This window comes from Petaurus breviceps, unplaced genomic scaffold (assembly GCF_028583685.1).
Source record: "Petaurus breviceps papuanus isolate PSGF00001 unplaced genomic scaffold, PetGlider_PUasm1.0 174, whole genome shotgun sequence".
Classification (NCBI taxonomy): Eukaryota; Metazoa; Chordata; class Mammalia; order Diprotodontia; family Petauridae; genus Petaurus; species Petaurus breviceps.
In genome coordinates, this window is record NW_027185761.1 from 21,632,720 (window position 1) to 21,653,869 (window position 21,150).

Consider the following 21,150-nt stretch of genomic DNA (forward strand, 5'->3'; position numbering starts at 1 on the left):
AGACAGCCATGCACACATGCTTGTACAGATACTCACACAAAACACACACATAGCATATACTATTTATATATTATATATAATTAGATAACATTAATATATACACAATTATATCTTATGTATAAGATAATTAAAGTATAGTCATCTATTATCTAATATATAATTATATTATATAATTGCATCTACTCTGTGATATCGCATATAATTATCTAGTAGATAATTATATTATTAATGTACTAATATGATATATAAATAATTAGGTAAGTATATATGAGATAATCTTATCTATAATACATAGAATATAATTATATAATATATAGTATAACCATATATTTTATATATGTGATACATAACTGTATATCATATATAATTATATGTTACGTTACATGTAATATATACAGGATATTCCCCAAAGTCTTACTGCGGTTTTAAGCTGTAATAACATAAATATTATTATAGTTTTGAATTATTAAAGCTTTAAACTGCACTGAAACTTCCGGCAATCTTGAATGCACACAGAGAAGCTCACACACATGGGGATCAGTTGAAAAGAGCGCTAAATTCAGGAGTCAGAAAAGCTGGGTTCAGATTTAAGGTTTGCTATTTCCTGGAGGTTTGACCTTATACAAGTCACTTCCTTCATCTGGAACTCGGTTTCCTTCTCTCTAAAATCATGGGGTTGGAAAAGATGATGCAGTTTAAAAAGAAAATACTGAATTTGAAATGAGAGGAGCTGGGTGTGAATCAGGGAAGTTGTTTTCTTAACTATAAAATGAAGGGGTCACATGATGGCTTCTGAATCTCTGCCCTGGATCCTTCCACCTCCAATTTGTGGTTCTTTGTGTTCTGAGCCTGGAAGGCCAAGGAGGCAGCATCTTGGAGACCACCTAAACCCAGCTGTCCAGAGAGGGCAGTGATTTGTCCAAGGTCACAGCTGGCTGGTGTCAGAAGTGAGACTGGGCCTTGGGCTTCCTGAGTCCCCATCCCACATTCTGTGTCTTCCTCCTCTCTCTCATCTCAGCAGGCTCTCCAGAAATGGTTTCATCTGCCAACATACAGGCAATCACAAAGCCAATGTTCCCTTGCTATGGCGGGAAGAGAATGAGGAAGAGAACAGACCAGAGGATGGGCTGTGAAATATGTAAGCCCCCCAGGCCTTCTGCCTCCTTTTTTCATTCATCTGGATGGCAGAATGGAGGGAACTCTGGACTTGGAGGGTTCAAACCTTGCCTCAGGCACTGACTAGCTGTATGACCCTGAGCAAGTCACCGACCTTCTCTCAAGCCTCACTTTCCTCATCTGTAAAAATGGTGCTGATAATAGCACCTATCCCTCTATGCTGTTGTGAAGATCACATGGGATTAATAGTTGTAAAGCACCTAGCACATAGTAGGCACTTTATAAATGATTGCTATCATTAATTCAGTTCAATAAGCGCTGATTAAAATGGTGCCCACGATGTGCCAGCCCTTGGAGATAATAACTAAAAACAATGCCTGCCTTCAAGAAGCTTACATTCATGGGGCGGCCAGGTGGCTCAGCAAGTAAGAGCACCAGCTCCAGTGTCGGGATGACCTGGATCAAATCCCAGGCTCAGATACTCAGCACCACACCCAGAAATAACTGGGTAACCTTGAGCAAGTTACTTAACCCCGATTGCTTTAAAAAAAAAAAGAAAAGCTTACATTCTATGGCAGGATACAAACAAATTAATGGGCATATAAGTAAAAGATAATATTGGGAGGAATAGTGTTCACAGATCTCTACTAGAAGGAACAGGAAAGGCTCCCATAGCAGGGGGCCCACAAGCTGAGCACTGAAGGAATTCTAGAAGGCCAAGTTAAGTAGGGAGGGCTTACCAGGACATAAGGAGGAGACAGCCTAGGCAAAGGCACATAGGCAGCAGATGAGAGGCCCAGCTCAGAGAACTATAAGTCAGCTGGTTTGGAAGGTTTAAAAGGGGAAGGTAATGGGCAGTAAGTCTGGGAAGAGCTTTAAATGCAAACTGAGGAGATCATCTTTCATCTCGAAGGCAGTAGGGAGCCACAGATGGTTCCTGAGTAGGAAAGTGTGACATGGTGAGACCTGTCCTTCAGTAAAGTTATTTTGGTAGCTATGTGGAGGGTGCGTTGAAGAAGGGAGTGCCTGAAAACTTGGAGTCCAACCAAGAGGCTGCTGCAGTCATTAGAGAGGAAAGAAAGGGGGGCCAAAGTAGAATAAGTAGAAAGGAGAAGCTCCCTTACTGCATCTCCTATACTTGCCAGAAAAGGGACAAGCAGTAACCACAACAAAATGGCGGAAAGCATTTCCTCTAATCCCCACATGCTGGGCTGGTGGCCTCACCCCACCTGAACAATCTAGATGTATTCTGTTCTTCATTGTTGAGTTTCTCAGGAGAGCCTAGGGACAAGGACCCACCATTGAGTCAGGCTTCATTGAAGTCATTCTGGCAATGCAGTGCCAAGCTCAGTGTCTCCAGTGATGCCCACTTTCTCCCACCTTGTGCCCATCCCTAGGTCTTGCCTGGCTCCAGCCTCTGCCAGTTTGCTCTCTCACAGGACATTTGTGACGATGATGGGCTTGCTTTTCAATCCAAAGTGATTCTAGTTAATCATGGCATTTATTTAAAACAGCTGTTTCAGGGTCCCTCAATGGTAGAATGGAACTATTCCAGGCCCCAGAGCTGTGCCTGCTGAGTTAATATAACATGACACAGACATTTGTTTTATATTAGTGCTCTGCTGGCCCACTGGCCCCATCACTTTGGGAAAGAAGGAAAAAATGGAAGACATACTGCTCTCTGAGAGGAGGGAGACTCTAGATTTTCTATTAATTAGAGCAGAGATAATAACATTAGGGGATAAGAAGCCTCTGAGAATCCTAGAACCTTGGATTCTAGGACCTTGCAGCTGGAAGGGGCCTTAGAACACAGAATATATGATTTAGAAAGAACCTTGGAAGACAGAAACATTAACCTATAGTATGTCAGGACTTGAAGGAACCTGGAACATAGAATATTAGAGCTGATGGGAACTTGGATCATAGAAAAGTTAACTCATAGGATGTCAGACCATAGAGCTGGCAGAGACCTTGGAACACAGAAATATTAGTACATGGAATGACAAGTCCTGGAAGGGAATTGGGAACATAAAATACTAGAGTACAGAAGAGAATATTAGAACTAGAAGGAACCTTCTATATATAATATGTATAATATAATATATATAATTAATTAGCTAAGTATATATGAGATAATCTTATCTATAATACATAGAATATAATTATATAGTATAACCACATATTATATATATGATATATAACTGCATATCATATATAATTGTATGTAATGTTACATGTGATATATACAGAATATTAGAAATAGAAGGAACCTCAGAATGCATAATGTTAGCACATAGAATGCCAGGAATGGGAGCAAACCTTAGAACCTAGAACATTAGAGCTAGAAGGACTGTTCCTATATAACAATTTATTAGAAGGTGGAATCATGAAAGAGCAAAGATGGAAGCAATCTGGAAGATCTCATCATCATAACAAATCAATCAGTTGATCAGTAAATATTTATTAAACAACTCCTTCATTAAGCACAAGAAAATGTAAAAGTCCCTGCCCCCTCAAGAAGCTGATAGAGGAGAGTGCTGGGACCCAAAGGGACGAGCTTACTGATCATGGTCACATACACGGTCAGGCAGCAGAGTCAGGAGAAGCAAAAAATATTTTCCAGGTAAGGAAAAGTGGCCCAGACTTCGGGCTCAAATGCAGGAGAAATCCCTGGCCTAAGAGATAGAATCCTTTGTGAGGGAGCGGTCACACTGAGCTGCTCAATTAGACTTTTCTTCTTTCAGAGATATTGGTTCTTCATGATCTTGTGGCTTCTTTGCCCAAAAGTCTAATTAATTTGGGCTTATTATCTCTCTCTTTCTCACCACTTCTTTGTTGGGTACGGAGGGCTCTGGGATATAATCTCTGCTTTGTGGGTAAAAAAGGGACAGACACAAGAAGGCAGAGTCTGGGCTAGAACCCTAACCCTTGGGGACCCCTCTCTCCCTGCCAGGCCCCTCTGTGTCCATCCTTGCTGATGTCTTGAAGCTGGTCTTGTCAGTACTCAAGTCAAGACTGGTTCTACCCTCTCAGGCTGACAACAAACATTCTTATCAGAGCAGGAAAAATCAAAATCCATCAATAGGGCAGCATTAGGGGAGAAGGAAGGCTGCTCATCTGGGCTCTCCAACTGTCTTTTCAGTCACCCAGCACACTAATAGCTACCATGTTGGTTCTCAAGAACCAAAGAGGAATCAAGTCACATTATGTTATGGCTTTGGGGCATGACTGATTTTAGGTCCCAAAAGAACAGACTCACATAGCTACCTACTAGCTGTGTGACCCTAGGCAAGTAAATTTACCTCTGTTTGCCTCAGTTTCCTCAGCCATAAAATGGGAATAATAATAGCACGACCTCAGAGTTATTGTAAGAATTAAATTAAGTACTATTTCTAAGTGCTAAAAGCATTTAGCACAGTGCCTAGCACAAAGCAGGAGCTTAATAAATGTTTATTGACTAAACAAACAACCTTTGACCAGGCCCATCTTTCCAAGTAGTTGAAGAGTGTCGGGCCAAAGAGCCCATCAATATCTGTGGATGTCCCCAACAGGCCAATGTGGGATCTAAGCTGTGAATCCCCAGAGGAAATCCAGTGGGGCAGCAAAAAGGAGGGTATGGCTCCAGTGGCTTTCCATCAGGCGTGGGAGCTGCTGTCCAAACCGAGGTGGGCTTACCTACCTAAGACTCCAGTGTAGCCCACGTGGCCATTCCAAAGTTGGTTCATTTGGAGATGAGATAGTCCCATGGCAGAGAAGTGGTGGACTACATGTGTAGAGTGAGGCATGCGTTGTCTGGTATGGCCAATGTGTTGATTTATTCTATGTTCTTTATTTTCATTATTGTAGCTATTCCAAAGGAAGATTCTGCTGTAGGGGAGAGAGATGTTGGGAAGTGATGACAATGGTTTAAAAAAGAGCTTATTTTAAGGCAATAGTGTGGTATAGTCCAGGGGTCAGGAAGCTTGGGTTTTAGTCTCAACTCTGATGCTGACTCACTGTGAGTATATGACTTTGGGCAGTGAATCAGTTAGGGCTTTTACTAAGTCCCTGATAGGGACACAAAGACTAAAGAAACATTCCCTACCATCAAGGAGCTTACATTCTTTGGGGGGAGACAACACGAATACATGTAAGTTTATACAAAATTAATACACACAGAATTCATTCTCCCCTAAATTTTTAAGGGGAGAGACTAGCAGCTGGAGGGATGAGGAGCGAGGTGGTATTGAGAAGGAAATGGGGGCCTCAGTTTCCTTGTCTTTAAAATGAGGAGTTTGGTTTTAAAGGGCCCTAGGGTCCTCTTTAGCTCAAGACTTCTAGGAGTCAGGGAGAAGAGGAAAGTCCCCAGGGGAAGGAAGATTGAGGTGGGACCTTGGGAATAAGTATAAACTTCGACTTACTGTAAGGGAAATTTAAGGATAAAGATCTGGCTAGGCCCCAGGGAATATTCGAAACAGTATGTCTAGCTCATTAGAGAGAACAGGAGGGGAAAAAAAAAAAGACAACTTCAGCTCATGAAACCTTTCCCCAAACATATAACCCAGAGTCCCAGTTGTGGTCCAACAGCCATCCAAATGCTGCCACCTATCCTGGAGCTCCCATTGTGGGGACAGCATCTGGCCATACTCAGACCCCCGTGTGACCCACAAGAACCCTTGGGTCCTGGCCACGATACCAGGCTTGGTGAGGAGAGGCCAAGCCTGAACTGTCCTGGAAAACAGAACTAACCAGCTGAGATACTGATCTCTCCCTGTTGTCCCCTCCACCCCCTGCCGAATCAGCATGGTTCGTGGTTCCTTAAATTTCCCCTCGGCCAGGCCAAGTCAGAGGGAGGTTTCTGACTTTGCTCCAAACCAGTTTTCCCAGCAGCCATCCAAGGAACCACTGGAACTGCCAATCCCTACTTTGCTTCTCCCCAAACTTGGGTATCTGATTTAGGGTTTTGCAGGTTTTTGCCGCAGCCCACGGTTTCCGGTTCTCCAGGCCAAGGATCAATTTAAAACTGAAACAAATAAGGAATATGGATTTCCCAACCCCACCACTCCCACTCCACCTCTCTCCATTCCCATCCCCAACTCAAATAACTCCAGCCAAAAGACGGATCAGTCCAGGTGCCCAGGGACAAACTGGCATCTGGAAACTCAGCTCTCCAGAGGGAATTCCAAAAGGCTTGAGGCCCCAGGGGAAGTGACTCTGTTCCTGAGGCCTGTTCTCCTCCAGGCCCAGTGTTCACAGATGAGGGATTTACCCATCAGGATTTAATAACAATGGACTATTTTTAGGATTCTGGAAGATTTTTCCTAAACAATGTAGGGTTGGTCCCAAATTTGGGTCCACAGAAGATTTTGGAAACCAGATTGATGAGTTGATTACTTACCATCGTCCCATTCTGGAGATCAGGAAGGGTATGTTAGTAAAAAGTAGTCCTTTAAAAAACTAGTTGTGTGACCTTGGGCAAGTCACTTAACCCCAATTGCCCCTCCAAAAAGCAAAAAAAAAAAATCCTTTTGCAGAAGGATAGAATGTTGGCCATGTACTGATAGATTAGTCAATCAACAGAACTTGTTAAATACTTATAGTTAAGGCTATGTAGTTAAGTCCCTGTATGTGTATATAGATGTGTATATAGATATATAGATATTTATAAACACACACAAATACATATACATATATCTGACTCTATATAACACTTATAGTTAAGACCATATATCCCCAGATGAGGAAATTCCCCCTACCAATTCAAGATGACATCTTCTGCAAGTTAGTAGCAGGCACATAATAAGTGCTCATTGATTAACTAATTGGTTTTGACACTTGGATGACATTCTGTCTTTGGTCATACATATTTGGCATACATACTTGTGTAGGATTCTCATCAGTCTGGTTTCCAAGATCCCCTGTGAAGGACTCAGCTTCGGAGTGCCAGAGTGGGTGGTCTGTTTGGCTCATTCAGGAGGAGAAGCCTTTGGTTTATCCCTGTTCTCATCTCCGCTCTCTTCTGTTTTCCCAGGAGACTGTGGGTGAGCCCTTCTTCCTGCTTCTATGTGCAATCAAACAACAGATTAACAAAGGGTCTATCGATGCAATCACCGGGAAGGCTCGCTACACGCTTAATGAGGAGTGGTTGCTGAGAGAGAACATCGAGGCCAAGCCCAGAGTGAGCAGCCCCAACTCCCCTCCAGCAGTACCTATGGGAGGAGCTCACCCCCATCAAGCAATGTTTTGGGGAGTAGAAGGGATTGATTAGAGTAGTTGGAGCTACAGGTACCCAGACCACATCTGGCATGGGTCTCGGTAGAGGAATGTGGAAGGACATTGATAAGCCAGCTGTCATACAAATCAGGGCAATGAGTCCTTGCCATATGGCTCAGAGTGCAAGGATTCAGAATGTTCTCCATCTAGAGAAAAGAAGGCAGAGATGGGGGATGTGACGGCTGTTTTCAAAAGCTGATAATGGAGAAAACAGGTTAAATATGTTCTGCTTGACCCCAGAGGAGAACACAGGAACAAATGAGTGGGAGTTGTCATAGAAAGGCAAGTTTTGCCATGATCTAAGGAAAACCTTCCTAATAAGCAGAATTACTCAAAAGTTGAGTGGGCGGCCTCAGGCGGTGTCGGTTCCTGCTCCTTGGGGGTCTTTAAGACAGCTTGGCTGGACATCCACTTGTCAGGGAGGTGGTAGAAAGGAGTCTTGGTCAGCTTGCTAAGGTTCCCTTAAATTCTGAAACTGTGATTTTCTTTTCTGTGCCTTCTGGCTGTGTGCAATAAGGACTTGGCCACTGAAAGAGCTGCAAAAGCAGTATGTAGTGGGCTTAACTTTCTGCCCAAGGAGGGAGATTTTCATAGGCCCTGTCACTGCACCAGATCCCAACCAGCTGTTTTATTAGGAGATTTTTGGAGGAGTAAGCTAATCAGTAATACTAACCCCCCCACTGCAGATTGTGAAACTAAGCCACAGGGAGATGAATTCACCAGTCATCCAGGATGAGTGGGCTTGCTTTTAGTTGGGGAAATGTAAAGCCAGGATGTCTAGGAAAGGGCTGATAGGTCTGTGGCCTTGCCCCATATCAGTGGGAGCCCTGTCCCCTCGACCCTCATCAGGCCCTTGGCTCTCCACAGGCGACCCTCAGGCAGGAGAAATTCAGGTCTTGCTAGGCAGCAAACTGTTGTTTGACAATCCAATCACAGGCCTTCTGGAAGTTGTAGGAGTCAGATGACTACTGATGTTCTCACCCCATTTCTTCTTTTATCTCCCCAGAATCTAAATGTGTCCTTCCAGGGCTGTGGCATGGACTCTTTGAGTGTCCGGGCCATGGACACAGACACGCTGACCCAGGTGAAGGAGAAGATCCTGGAGGCTTTCTGCAAGAACGTCCCCTACTCCCAGTGGCCCAGGGTAGAGGACGTTGACTTGGGTGAGAACTTTACAAATGATAGCCATAGATAGATACTGGACACTTGCTGGAATATGAACCAAGTCTTCTGACTTGGGGCTGGGGGAGAGGCCTGAGTAGATTTTTCTCAATCTAAAGGCAAGTACTTACCTCCAGCTGACCTCCCTAGAAGAGCCACCCAGGTTCCCAATATTTGGGCAGAGCATTGTGCTTTTATGAGTTCTTTCACTGGCTAAGTATTAGATTTCATCCATGATCAGCCCTGGGAGGGAGGTGCTCAGAATATATGTAGAACTCTTGTGAGCTTTAAACTGCTATATAAATATTAGCTCTGACAATTATTGTCATTCCCATTCTAGAAATGATGACAGTGAAACAGGAAGATTGGGAATTGTCTTGCCCAAGATCACAGAGACAGACAGTTGGTGTCAGATCAAGATACTGTGGTTGATGAAAAAAGCACCCAGTTGGGAGTTAGGAGCCCAAGGTTCAAGGCCTGACTCTGTTTACAAATGCTGTAGAGACACTTCCTAGTTAACCTAGAGTTCAATGAAATATTTGAGTCTTTCAGACTATTCCCATGGGAAAAGATGGTGAGACAGGGGTTAGACAAGAGTAGATATAATTAAGTGAACTTGGAACTAGCTGAATGTTTGGACCCTGACTTGGATAAAGACAGATGGCATCCTCATCAGATCTGCAGACGATACAGAATTGGGGTGGATGGCTAACACATTGACTGACAGAATCAGAATTTGAAAATATCTTGACAGGTTGGAATATTGGGCTGAATCTAACAAGAGAAAATGTAATGGGGACAAATGCAAAGTCTTTCACTTGAGTTTTTTTTTTAAATCAGCTTTGCCTGTACAAGATGGGAGAGGCATGGTAAGAACATAATTTAGCATAAAGGAAAAAAAAATGAAGTAGGGATTTTAGTAGATGGCAAGCTTAGCGTGAGCTTGCATATGAAAGCGCAGGAGAGAAAGCAGAGATCATTTGGGGCTGCATGGAAAGAGGTGGTATCCAGCATTGGGCTAGTGAGAGTCATTCTGCACTCTGCCCTGTTTTGGGGTCATAATGAGAGCATCATCTTCACTTCTGGGTACCACATTTTAGGAGGGATATTGATAAATTGAAGAGGGGATAAAGGAGAGCATCCAGAATGATGAAGAGTCTCGGGTGCACACCCTTGGGAAATGAACTGGGGGTATTTGAAGACCTAAGGAAGACATGATAGATGCCTTCCAAGGGCTGTTGGTTAGAGAATAGAATAGATTTACTTTTCTGGTTGGCAGAGGGCATCACTGGGAATTACCAAAGAGGAACATGTAGGCTTGATATAAGGGCAACCTTCCTAACCATTAGAACTGTCCAGAAGTAGAATGGGATTCCCATGGAAGTCGTAGGTTCCCTTGTATTGGAAAACTGCAAGCGAAGATTACTGGCCAGTTATGTTACAGGGGAGATTCTCACTCAGGTATGGGTTGGATTAGATGACCACTGGAGTCCCTTTTATGACTCTGAGATTCTGTGATTCTGACTGGGTGGCTTTGGGCATGACATTTTATCTCTCTAGGCCTCACTTTTCTTATCTGTCAAAAAGAAAAGTTAGACTAGATCAAGGTTTCTTAACTTCATGGGTACCATGGACCCCTTGGGCAGTCACTCTGTGCACCCCTGCTTATAATCTTGTTTTTAAATGCATAACATGAATCTAATTATATTGAAATAGTTATCCAAAAACATTTAAATAAAAAAAAACTATGATCATGGAATGTAGGTTAGGAACCCCTGGCCTAGATGTTTGCTGAGGTCCCTCTGGCTCTGATACCCTATGTTCTCTAGTCTCTCCAGGTCTAATATCTATAATTCTCTTCCCAATTCTTAAGCCAGTACTTTGCCCCTTCCCCCATTCTGTCTCCCCACTTTCCTCCCTGCCCCACCTTCCTTCCCCAAATCCCCATCCATCACCACGATTCTCAGTGTTTCTTTCTTGACCCAGCCTTCCTCTACCCCACCCATCAATGTCATTCTGTAGTAGGAGCCACTCAAGCCCATTACCTATTGAAGGTCCTAACGGCTTCTTTAGACCCCAGGCTGTGGTTTTAAAGCATGGAATAGGATCCCTCAGTCACTGGGGAAGCAATTCCTGAGACTCTCCCACGTGGTTTAGAACTCACAGTCAAACCTGTGTGGGGGAGTGGGGTGGGAGACTGATAACAAAGACATGCAAGCAGTCAAACCCACGAGGATCTTAAAATGCAGAGGGCAAGACCAAGGCTGGCACTCAGGGAAAACATAAGAATAATGACACAACAATGCAAGGACACTCAGGATTAAAGAACCCTGATCTTATAGGGAAGGAAGAGCTAGGAAGATAGACTGTCCCATCATGGCCAGAATGAAATTTGGCCCTCAGTTCCCCAGCCTTCCTGCCCCCACCCCAGCATGGTCTCCACCCCCCACATCTCTCTCTTTAGAGTGGTTTGCTTCAAGCACCCACAGTTACATTCTACGAGACCTGGATGACACTTCTGTGGTAGAAGATGGCCGGAAAAAGCTCAACACCTTGGCACATTACAAGGTAAGGCAGCCCCGACTCTCCTCCCTGTCTGCTCACTCCTCTTTCCCTGCCTTGAGCTAAGACTCTCCAGGCCTTTCTGCCCCCCACTCCATTCACCCCCAAGGCCCTCTCTCTTAAAACCCCTCAACCTACCCTGAACTCTGACCCTTCAGGCTCCCTCCCTACAAACTTCCCCCAGCCCTGGCCCTCCAGGTGTCCCCTCTCAAAAGCTCCCACCCCATGTCCTGAGCTCTTACCCTGCAGACACCTCCAAGGCCCCAAGCCCCCCAGCTCAGTCCCTCCAGGCCCTTCTTCTTCCCTGCCTTGGTCCAAGCCCCATCATTCTCCTCCCATGTGACTCCCTGTCTTGGTTGTGTGCCCATCTCCAGGCTGCTTCCCTATGGGTGCATGCCAAGTGTGACTGATTTGGGCTTTCCAGCACCCCAGAGGGCTGGTGCAGTGCCCAGCTGTCCAGAGCTTTGACTCCCATAGCTTTGCTTCTTCCCCCCAGATCCCTGAAGGAGCTTCCCTGGCCATGAGCCTGACAGACAAGAAGGACAGCACGCTAAGTCGAGGTGATTTCCTGCCCTGGCCTCTCTGGGTGGAGGGAGTTCATTGGAAACCCTGAGCTTGAGGCCCCCCACTTTCCCTTGTGCCCTGGGCTCCAGGCCCTCCACTTTCCCTTATGCCCTGGCCTCCAGGGCCCCCACTTTCCCTTATGCCCTGGGCTTCAGGGCCCCCACTTTCCCACATACTCTGGGCTCGAGGCCCCCTGCTTTCCCTTATGCCCTGGGCTTCAGGGCCCCCACTTTCCCACATACCCTGGGCTCAAAGCCACCTGCTTTCCCTTATGTCCTGGGCTCATAAAGTCACACCACTGCTGATCAGACTAATGATGAGTAGTGACTCAGGGGAGGAGCCAGTGGAGGAAGAGTCGACTTTGCCCGCTGGATTTGAAACAGACCTGAGGTTTCTCTGCCTGAATTCCACTCCTGCTAGTACTGATGATGATGAGCTCGGCTTCCAAGACCCGGGCTCAAACCCTGCCACTGACATTCAGTACCCCTGTGGCCCTTGGGCAGCTTTCTCGTTCTTGGGCCTCTGCCTCTCATTCATAAAATGAGGAGTGGGCTGAGTGACCTCAAAGGTCCCTTCCAGCTCCGGATTGGGATCTGTTATCACAGGCCATTGATAAAGCCCCTAAGGTGATGTGCACAGTAGGTCTTAAGAGGACAGGGGGTTCTTTGCAGGCTGACAGTGGCAGGGGCAGTGCGGAGAAGAGGGAGATAAGGGGGGGTCAAGGGAGTTCACAGACTATTTCATGTTTGGTTTCCTAATCCCAGCACCATAGCACATAGTAGGTATACATGTTCATTGATCGCTTGGCACATTCATTCATTAACTAAGAGAAAATGAGATTTAGTTCGAGAGGATGCAGTGGTTTTCAACTCTCCCCAGGGGGCCGCAGGTGGGAGGCCAAGGCTAGATTTAAACTCCACCCTGACCCATCATCCAGGCCTTCAATCTGAAGCTACTTCCCTGAAGATGTACCACATGGCCCTGGACCTCTGAGGTTGCTCACGCCACAACTGGGAGGATTTAATTCTGCCTTTTCCCAAATGAAAGACCTCCTGGTAGAGCAGAAGGAACATGGGCTGTTAAGTCAAAGGACCTGAGTTCAAATCTTACCTCTGACTGCCTTCTATCTATGTGACCTTAGCCAAGTCACAGCCTTCTTGGACCTCAGTTTTCTCATCTATAAAATGAGGTCTCTTATTTTATAGCACAACTTTTTTTATGAATTTTATAAAATTTATAAATTTCATAGCCCGTAACTAGTCTCTCAGGTCCCTTTTAGCTCTGAATCTATGATCCCATAATCCTCTTGGTACTGAGCAGCATCTAGTGAAAATACAGCCTCCCCACCCCCAATCCCCTCCGGAGCTGGCTGTCCAGGCAATGGGCACTGTTGAGATAAGTAGCTGAGGAAAGCAAAACCTAATCTACCCAGCCTCCCTTTCCCTTTCTTTTGTTCTCTCCCTTATTCTTTGTTTTGACTTTTCTTTTGCAGTGAAGGATTTGGACACTGAAAAATATTTTCATTTAGTAAGTATCGGATTCCAAAAGCAATTGAGGTTAATAACACTGTGCTCAGTGTGTGGCCAGAAGTCTTGTCTTCGTCTTTTGGTTTCTTTCCTCCCATTTCCTCTATAGGAAATTTCGCTTTGGAACGAGCCCAGCTTCCAAGCAGACTGTGTCGGTGAGGAGTTGCAGAGACACACAATGAATCTGTCTGTGTGTGTGCACATGTGTGTACACACACGCACACACACACACACACACATTCACACCCAGGCTCACTCCCTCACACATTCACACATACCCCCATCACCATCCGGACCATCAGTCTTTTGTTGTGCTAGCAAAAAGCATGAATCACTAATAGGGCACAGGCGGCAACTTCAGTCTCTCCCCGCTTAATTAGGGGGTGATGAGGCTGTGACCCCGGGCAGCATCAGGGGCAGGGTGGGGAGAATGCTTTCCATGTGTCTGAACAGACAAGGGAGTTCGTCTGGGGGGCCGGATGGCCTGTGATCAGGCCGCCAAGGGACCAGAAGGAAGCCAAGGGGAGACACTTTGTTCTTGCCGCCTTCTTTGGGTAGCCCCCCGCCCCCACCCCAAGGGTGGTGGGTGTTGGAGGAGGGGCCAAGGTTTGGAATTTGCAAAGAGCAGTGAGACAAAGTGAAAACCATGTGCGTAAGGACCCTTCTGGTACTATGCCCCAGCCCATAGGCCAGCCTTGGGCAAATCCCTTTTTCCCATGTGGCCTTATTGGGAGGAAAGGTTACTTGGTGGGGAGGGGCCTACGTTACAATGGTCTTCACTGGAGAATAAATCAGTTAGTTACCTGGGTACTGTCCCAAAAGGGCTTTCTACCCTCTACTAGCCTAGCCCTTGCCTTCTGCTGCTTCCCTGGCCTGCCAAAGGACCCAACAGGGAAGGGGAATGAGGGAGGAGATTTCATTCCTATAGGGAACTTACAGTCTAGCAGAGAAGCCAAGTCTACCACACAGGAAAGGCCTAAGAATAATTATAAGGCAGCCTGCAATTTGGAGACAGCATGCTACAGTGGAAAGAATACCAGATATGGAGCCCCAAGATGTGGGTTCGATTCCAGCTCTGCTACTTGTCACTTGGATGACATTGTGCCTCAGTTTCCTCGTCTGTAAAATGATGGAGGTTGGACTGCATGACCTCTGAGGCCCTCTAGCTCTAGCTATGAAATAGATGAAATCACAGAACCTCTTGGTATTGATTTCTGTGCTACCTAAGGAGAAGTGAGAGAAGGGTGTGTTGATAGGTCAGAAGAAAATCCCCAAACTCAGCAAGAATGTTCCAGTACCTCCTCTGTGTGAGATGGTACGCTAGAAGCAGAAGGTGGAGAGATGATGAAGATTCTGTGCCTGCTCTCACACACCTCATAGGCTGGGAGTTAGGAATAAATAACTGCAGACAGGCCATATAGAGCATACACAAACCACTTGTCATCAGTGATCAAAGGAGGGAGGGATCTCTTCCTGATTGGGAAATCAAAGCGGGATTCCTGGAGGAGGCAGGGATTTTTGACAGGCAGAGATAGAAGGGGAGAGTATTCTATGAAGAAAGAATGATGTGATCAAAGATGTCAAGGCTGGGAAGTATGAACCATGTTCAGAGAATGACAAGTCATTGAGTTGGTTGGAGTTTAGGGCTCATGGAAGAGGAACATTGAAAGAGAGGATGTTTAGGACCACATTATGGAAGACCTTGAATGACAGACTAAGGAAGCAGCAGGGTTTTTCTGCATGGAGCCCTGAACCTGGAGTCAGGGAGACTTGGGGTCAAGTCCTGTCTCTGGCTGTATAACTGGACAAGACTTTGACCTCTTCAGACCTCGGTTGTTTCATCTGTAAAACGAGGCGAATGGGCCTGATGGCCTCAGAGGTCCCTTCCAGCTCTGAATCTATGACCTAGTGTTCTTAGGACCTTAGGAAGATCACGTAAATGCTCTGTGACTCAGTTTCCTCACCTGCAAAATGAGAGGTTTGGACTTGTCGGTCAGTCATTTTTCAGTTGTGTCTGACTTTCCATGACCCTGTTTGGAGTTTTCTTGGCAGAATTACTACACAGGTTTGTCATTTCCTTCTCCAGCTCATTTTACAAATGAGGAAACTGAAGCAAACAGAGTTAAGTGACTTGCCAAGGGTCATACTACTAATAAAGTACCACATTTGAACTCAAGTCCCTTGACTCCAAGGCTGTCACTCTCCACTGTGCCACCTAGCTGCCCATATAGTACATCAGGGTCTGCAAAATGCTTTCTGTGTTATCTTATTTGATCCTCACAACTATCTTCTGAGGTAGGGGTTGTTATTATCCCCATTTTACAGACTAGGAAACTGAGGCCAAGAGAGGATAATGCCTTGCCTTAAGTCACAGAGTTAAGAAGTTTCTGCAACAGGTTTTGAAGTCATATCTTTCTGATACCAAATCCACTGCTCCACCAGGATGCCTGTGTGACCCAGGGCTTTATCCCTCTGAGCCTCAGGGTCTCATCTGTGAAATGAGGGGAAGTGTTGGACTTAATGGCCCCTAAGGTCACTCCAAGCTCCAGATCTGTGTATCTTAGCACAGTGCCTGGTATGCGGTATACACTTAATACATACCTCTCTATCCTTAGAGAAATAGGATATCATATAAGATATAGGATATGATACAAGACATAATATAGGATAGAATATATAGAATAGAATATACGATAATAATCTAAGGTATAAGACAATATAATATAGGATAAGAATAATATAATATGGGATATAATATATATGGAATATAATATAGGATATAATATAAATAGGATGTAATATATAGAATAGCTTATAGGATAATAATGTATTCTATGATATAATATAGGATAATATAATATAGAATGTAATATAAATAGGATAATCTATAAATAGGATATAATATATAGGATAATAATATAATATATGAGATAAGACGTAATACAGGATAATAATGTAATATAGAATATGATATAATATGGGATATCATATAAATAGGATAGATAACCTCTAGTGGAGGCCCAGTATTAGGTAGTTATGAGGAATACAAAGATTTCTAAGACAACAGTCTCTGCCCCAAGAATGTGTAATTTAATGGAGGAGATGAGTCATGTACATGCACATGATGGGTGCTTGCCAGGTGTCACATAGTGGGTGTTCAGGATTCTCTTCTGAAATGAACATCATCCACCATATGCTCCATGCCCACTAAAGAGACTAGAAGTTCCCTAGAGAGATTCCCATGGGTAGGAAGGCGGGGGGAGGCAGGGAAGGCTTCCTAGAGGAGGCAGAGCAAGGTGGGTCTTGAAGGCTGAGGGAGGGAGGAAAGAATTCCCAGCAGGAGGAGCTCGTCAGAGCCCATCCTTTGTGCATCCTTCGTGTTGGTTGGATGGTAATGACAAAAGTCCAGCCTTTGATCTTGATGTCGCTGCTCGTTCTCAAGACGTTCTAGCGCCAGAAGGGCTGATGGCTCCTTCTTCTCCTCCTCGTCGTGTTTGCTCAGGTGCTTCCTACTGATGAGCTGATTGAGAGTAAGAAGTCACACAAGCAGAGCCACAGGAAGAAGGTTCTTCCTGAGATCTACTTGACACGGTTGCTCTCCACCAAGGTAAGAGCTGGAATGCTTCAGATGCGACCATCAGAATCCTTGCACAGCCTCTGACATGGTTTCCAGCCAGTTGAATTCCATCAGCATTTATTAAGCGCCTGCTACATGCCAGGCACTGTGCTAGGTGCTGGAGACACAAAGACAGAAATGAGGATTACATTGTGCCTGGAAGGGGGTGGATCACCCCCTCTGGGCTGCCCCCCAAACTGGCAGATTAGGAGGCTGCTAGAGTGCTTCTGCCTCATGCTGCTACTACGACTAGCACATGAGCCCCCACTGGTGTGCTCCCCATTGACAATGAGTGAGGAGACACAGTAAATACAAAGTAATATTAGGGGAGGCATCCAGGAAGACTTCTTGTAGAAGGCGGCCCTTTAGCTGAGATTTAAATAGGCTTAGTTTCTAGGTGCAGAGGTGGAAGGCATGGCTTTTCGGGCACGAGGAAAGGCTTATGCTTATGAAGATTTGAGATGGTTTATGCACCTCCATCTGTTGCCATGAAGTCTTCTGACTTCCATAGCACACAGCAGGCGTAGCAGTTATCATGGACAGATACTGCCATCCAAACTCGGGTTCTAGTCCTGATTCCCACCCCCACCCCGGGTAGAGTCCTATCACCTACGTAAACCTCAGATAATAATAGCTGACTTTCATATTGGCCCAGCTGGGGTAATCAAGTGCTTTCTATCCTTTGTATCATTTAGCTCTCCCAACAACATTATGGTACACTGGAAAGAGCATTGTATCTACATCCAGAGAGGTCATGGATTCAAATCCTGCTCCTAGAACTTACTGCCTTGTGTACACATATATATGGATACACATTGTTTCTCTTGAAATAATGTAACCTCCCTGAAGAAAGGAGCAATTTCACTTTTGTCTTTGTTTCTCCATTTTCTAGCACACAGTAGCTACTGAATAAATATTTGTTGACTGACTGATTCCTGTGCGACTGTAGCACAGTCACTGGCCTTTGTGGGCCTCAGTTTCCTCATCAGAAAAAAATTAATTTTTGAGGGGCAAAGTGTAGACTAAGGTGCCCTCTGAGGCCCCTGCCAGCTCCAAATCTGTGATCCTAAAATCCCATTTTATAAATGAGGAAACAGAGATGATCATGTAGGTAGTAAAGGTCAGATGTGGGATTTCAACCCAGGTCTCTGCTGGCTACAAGGCTAGGGCTTTCCCACCACCCCATACTGACAGCACCCCGCCCAGCCTTCTTCAGTCTTCTCATGAAGATCAAACAAGATGATAATTGCAAGAGCCTTCTGGAAAGCATCAGATATTCTGGCAACCTAAAGGCTGTCATTCTGATTGTTGCAAGAGGTGCTGGTGCCCACTGGCAAGAACCCTGTAGACCTGAGGAAGGGTTAGATTGAGCTGAGGGCTAGTTTTTTTATTTCCCTCCCGCTGTGGCTTTGAAAATAGGGAGTGTCTCTGATGCAACAGTTTCTTCCATGGGAAATATATGAAGGATGCTAGGGGGGAAAATGCTTCGAAGTCCCTTAGATGAGACTGTATGATTATCCAGCCACAGCGTTCTCTCTCACTTGCTGCAGATCACAAAAGGTATGCCTTGTTTCTCCCCTGGATTACATTACTGCCTAATGTTCTTTCTAATTGGAGAGACCATCAGAACAGCAAGCCTGAGTTTTCTGTTCCATTTACTGTACCAAACAATTACAGATGTGTCCTGAGATGCCAGAAGTAGTCAAAGAGAACATTGGTGCCAAGAGAAATTAAATTAAAACAAACGCTAATTATATCAGTGTGCCCAGCTTTCAGACGAGAGGCGGCAGGGGGTGGGGCTGGGCGTGGGGGAGAGTAGATTTCGCTTCCCTTCAAATCTCTCTCCCTTCTTCCCGAAACCATATGAATCTGGCAAGCAAAGAGAACCTCATTAAAGCCCAAATGGGTCTTTGCCCCCGAGATGTCCAGTTGACCTGGGTGCACCAGGCTGATTTCACTGGCACACTTGTTATCTTGGCAGGGCACACTGCAGAAATTTCTCGACGATCTGTTCAAAGCCATCCTCAGCATCCGAGAGGACAAGCCTCCCTTGGCCATCAAGTACTTCTTTGATTTCTTAGAAGAGCAGGCTGAGAAGAGAGGGATCACGGATCCAGACACTTTGCACATTTGGAAAACTAACAGGTTTGGGAGCTTGGGGTCGAGGGGAGTACTGCCCCGGTATCTTATCTGACCTGACCACTATCCTCGTACTTCCCATCCTCCCTCCATGCCTACCCCAGGTCAGTTTTCTAACCCATTCCTTCATTCACTCAATGAATCTCTTATCAACAAACGTTTACTAAATACTTACCTTGTGCCAGCTCCTGGACTAGATGGGACATAGGAGACAGGGGGAAGTGGGCTGAGGAGGGGGAGGACCATAAAGACAGAAAACAAAGCAGTCTGTGGCCTCAAGGAACTTCCCTTCTACTGAGAGGATGCACATGTCAGCACACAGATCAGGACATACAAATTGGCACAGAGGAATTTCACATTTTCTCTGTGCTAGCTGCTAGGGGAGATGAGAGGAAAGACCACACAAGAAAAAAAAATGGACAGAAGGCCTGGGTCCCAATTCTGCTGCTAATTGGCTAGAGGTTTAGACATTATTAAAGTTGGAAGGGACTTCAAATATCGCCTTGTCCAGGGATTCTTAAACTGGGTTCTGCCATTTATGGGTAGATTTCTGGGGGTCCATAGGAAAAAATTACATTTTATTTTCAATTAGGTCTCACTGAAATTGAGCATTTCCTGCATTTATTTTAAGAAATAATTCTGTGGGGCGGCTAGGTGGCATAGCAGATAGAGCACTGGCCCTGAAATCATATATTCAAATCTGGCCTCAGACACTTGACACTTAACTAGCTGTGTGACCTTGGGCAAGTCACTTAACCCCAATTGCCTTGCCTTCTCCCCTCTGGGGGGAAAAGGAGAAATGATTCTGAGGAGTACACAGGCTTCAGCAGACTGCCAGAGGTGTCCATGACGTGAAATAAGAACCCTTAACCTAGACTAGCACTCTTATTTTACAGAGATGGAGACAGGTGCCCAGAGAGAAACAAAGTGACTTGTTCAGAGGCAGAGCTGGGACCTGTTTTCCTCAGCCCCCAGTTAATTGTTTTCCCATTTGTAAAAAATTATCATTTTATCAAGAAAAAGTCAGACGCCCTGCTGATCTGGCAAATGCTTGGGGAAGTTCTTTGTGCCTTAAGAGCTGTATACATGCAAGGAATCATTGTTATTTTTATTATTATCAACATGAACCAAATTAAGTTAAGTACCTAGGAGCACGCTCAGGGTGTGAAGCCCAAGCATATCCCCAGCTGATCCCATTCTGAGGCTCCTTGCCATGCACAATGGAAGGAAAGAAAGTGGGGCTGGGGGGGGGGAGGGGGGACCCATTCCTTAATTAAAAGTAGAAAAGTACCTAAGCACGGAATTGAGATGAATCAGGTGTTAGGGGTTAGTAGCAGAATCTAGGGCCACTGTGGTTTCTGAGTACCTGGGCCAGAGCCTGCCTGTTGCCATGGTGACTATTGGGCATCTAAGATAGAAGAAATGAGATCCATCAGGGCCTGTTAAATCTCCAGTGACTCCTTCCCCATACTTAGGGTTAGGCAACGCTTACAGGGGCAAAGGGGACACAGTTGAGGACATCTTCAATCAGGAAGCAGGCATTATTGTACAGTGGAAAGCCTCAGTTTCCTCCTCTGTCAACTGAGAGGGTTGAACTCGGTGGTCCCTAAGGGGCCTTCAGTTCTAGAATTCCTATCCAATATCCCATGAATTCAGGAGACTAGACAGAGTATGTCTCTTAGAACGGACTCTGCCAGAACGCCCCGAGAATGCATCTGTGAGAGGAGGCAGACGTAAAGGTAGGAGGGCTCCAGCCAAGCTGCCTCCTCTTCCTATCCCACAACCTCCAGGAACTTAAAAGACATTCTGATTTCCATCTGCTACCAAAGCGCTTTTCTGGATGCACAGAGATCTGACATCTCAAAGGCCAGGGCACCGGCCAATACCATACTAAGGGCAGGACGCACCAAGCCGGAATGTTGTCAGGTGCAGGTCTGACCATGGCATGCATGTCTGGTGTCCGACAGTCAGCCTTGCTGAGTGCTCATTCCCCAGAAGGTTGGTCCCCAGGTGATGGGTTTGTTTGGGTCACAGCAATTCATGAAACATCTTCTAAGGGGTGATGGGATTGCAGCCTGTGTAGGGCTAGCGAGAAGTCACATGGCTGAAGGATGTTTTCCATCTTATTTCTGACTAGAGGAGAACTCAAAGAAATAGCATTGAATTCCAGAGGCACCCTGAGGGCCTTGTAGCTAGTAACTCAGAACAGGTGAT

At 45.4% G+C, this 21,150-nt stretch overlaps 1 protein-coding gene across 1 annotated transcript in view; it reads left to right on the forward strand.

Moving 5' to 3' along the window:
• The window catches only part of PLXND1 (plexin D1), a 204,848-nt gene that overhangs the window by 166,193 nt on the left and 17,505 nt on the right, over positions 1-21,150 (forward strand). The window contains exons 26-32 of the mRNA XM_069083882.1: positions 7,127-7,273; positions 8,375-8,531; positions 10,994-11,097; positions 11,588-11,651; positions 13,148-13,182; positions 16,684-16,788; positions 18,779-18,942. Coding sequence (XP_068939983.1) covers positions 7,127-7,273; positions 8,375-8,531; positions 10,994-11,097; positions 11,588-11,651; positions 13,148-13,182; positions 16,684-16,788; positions 18,779-18,942 — 776 coding nt within the window. The remainder of the gene's footprint in view (positions 1-7,126; positions 7,274-8,374; positions 8,532-10,993; positions 11,098-11,587; positions 11,652-13,147; positions 13,183-16,683; positions 16,789-18,778; positions 18,943-21,150) is intronic.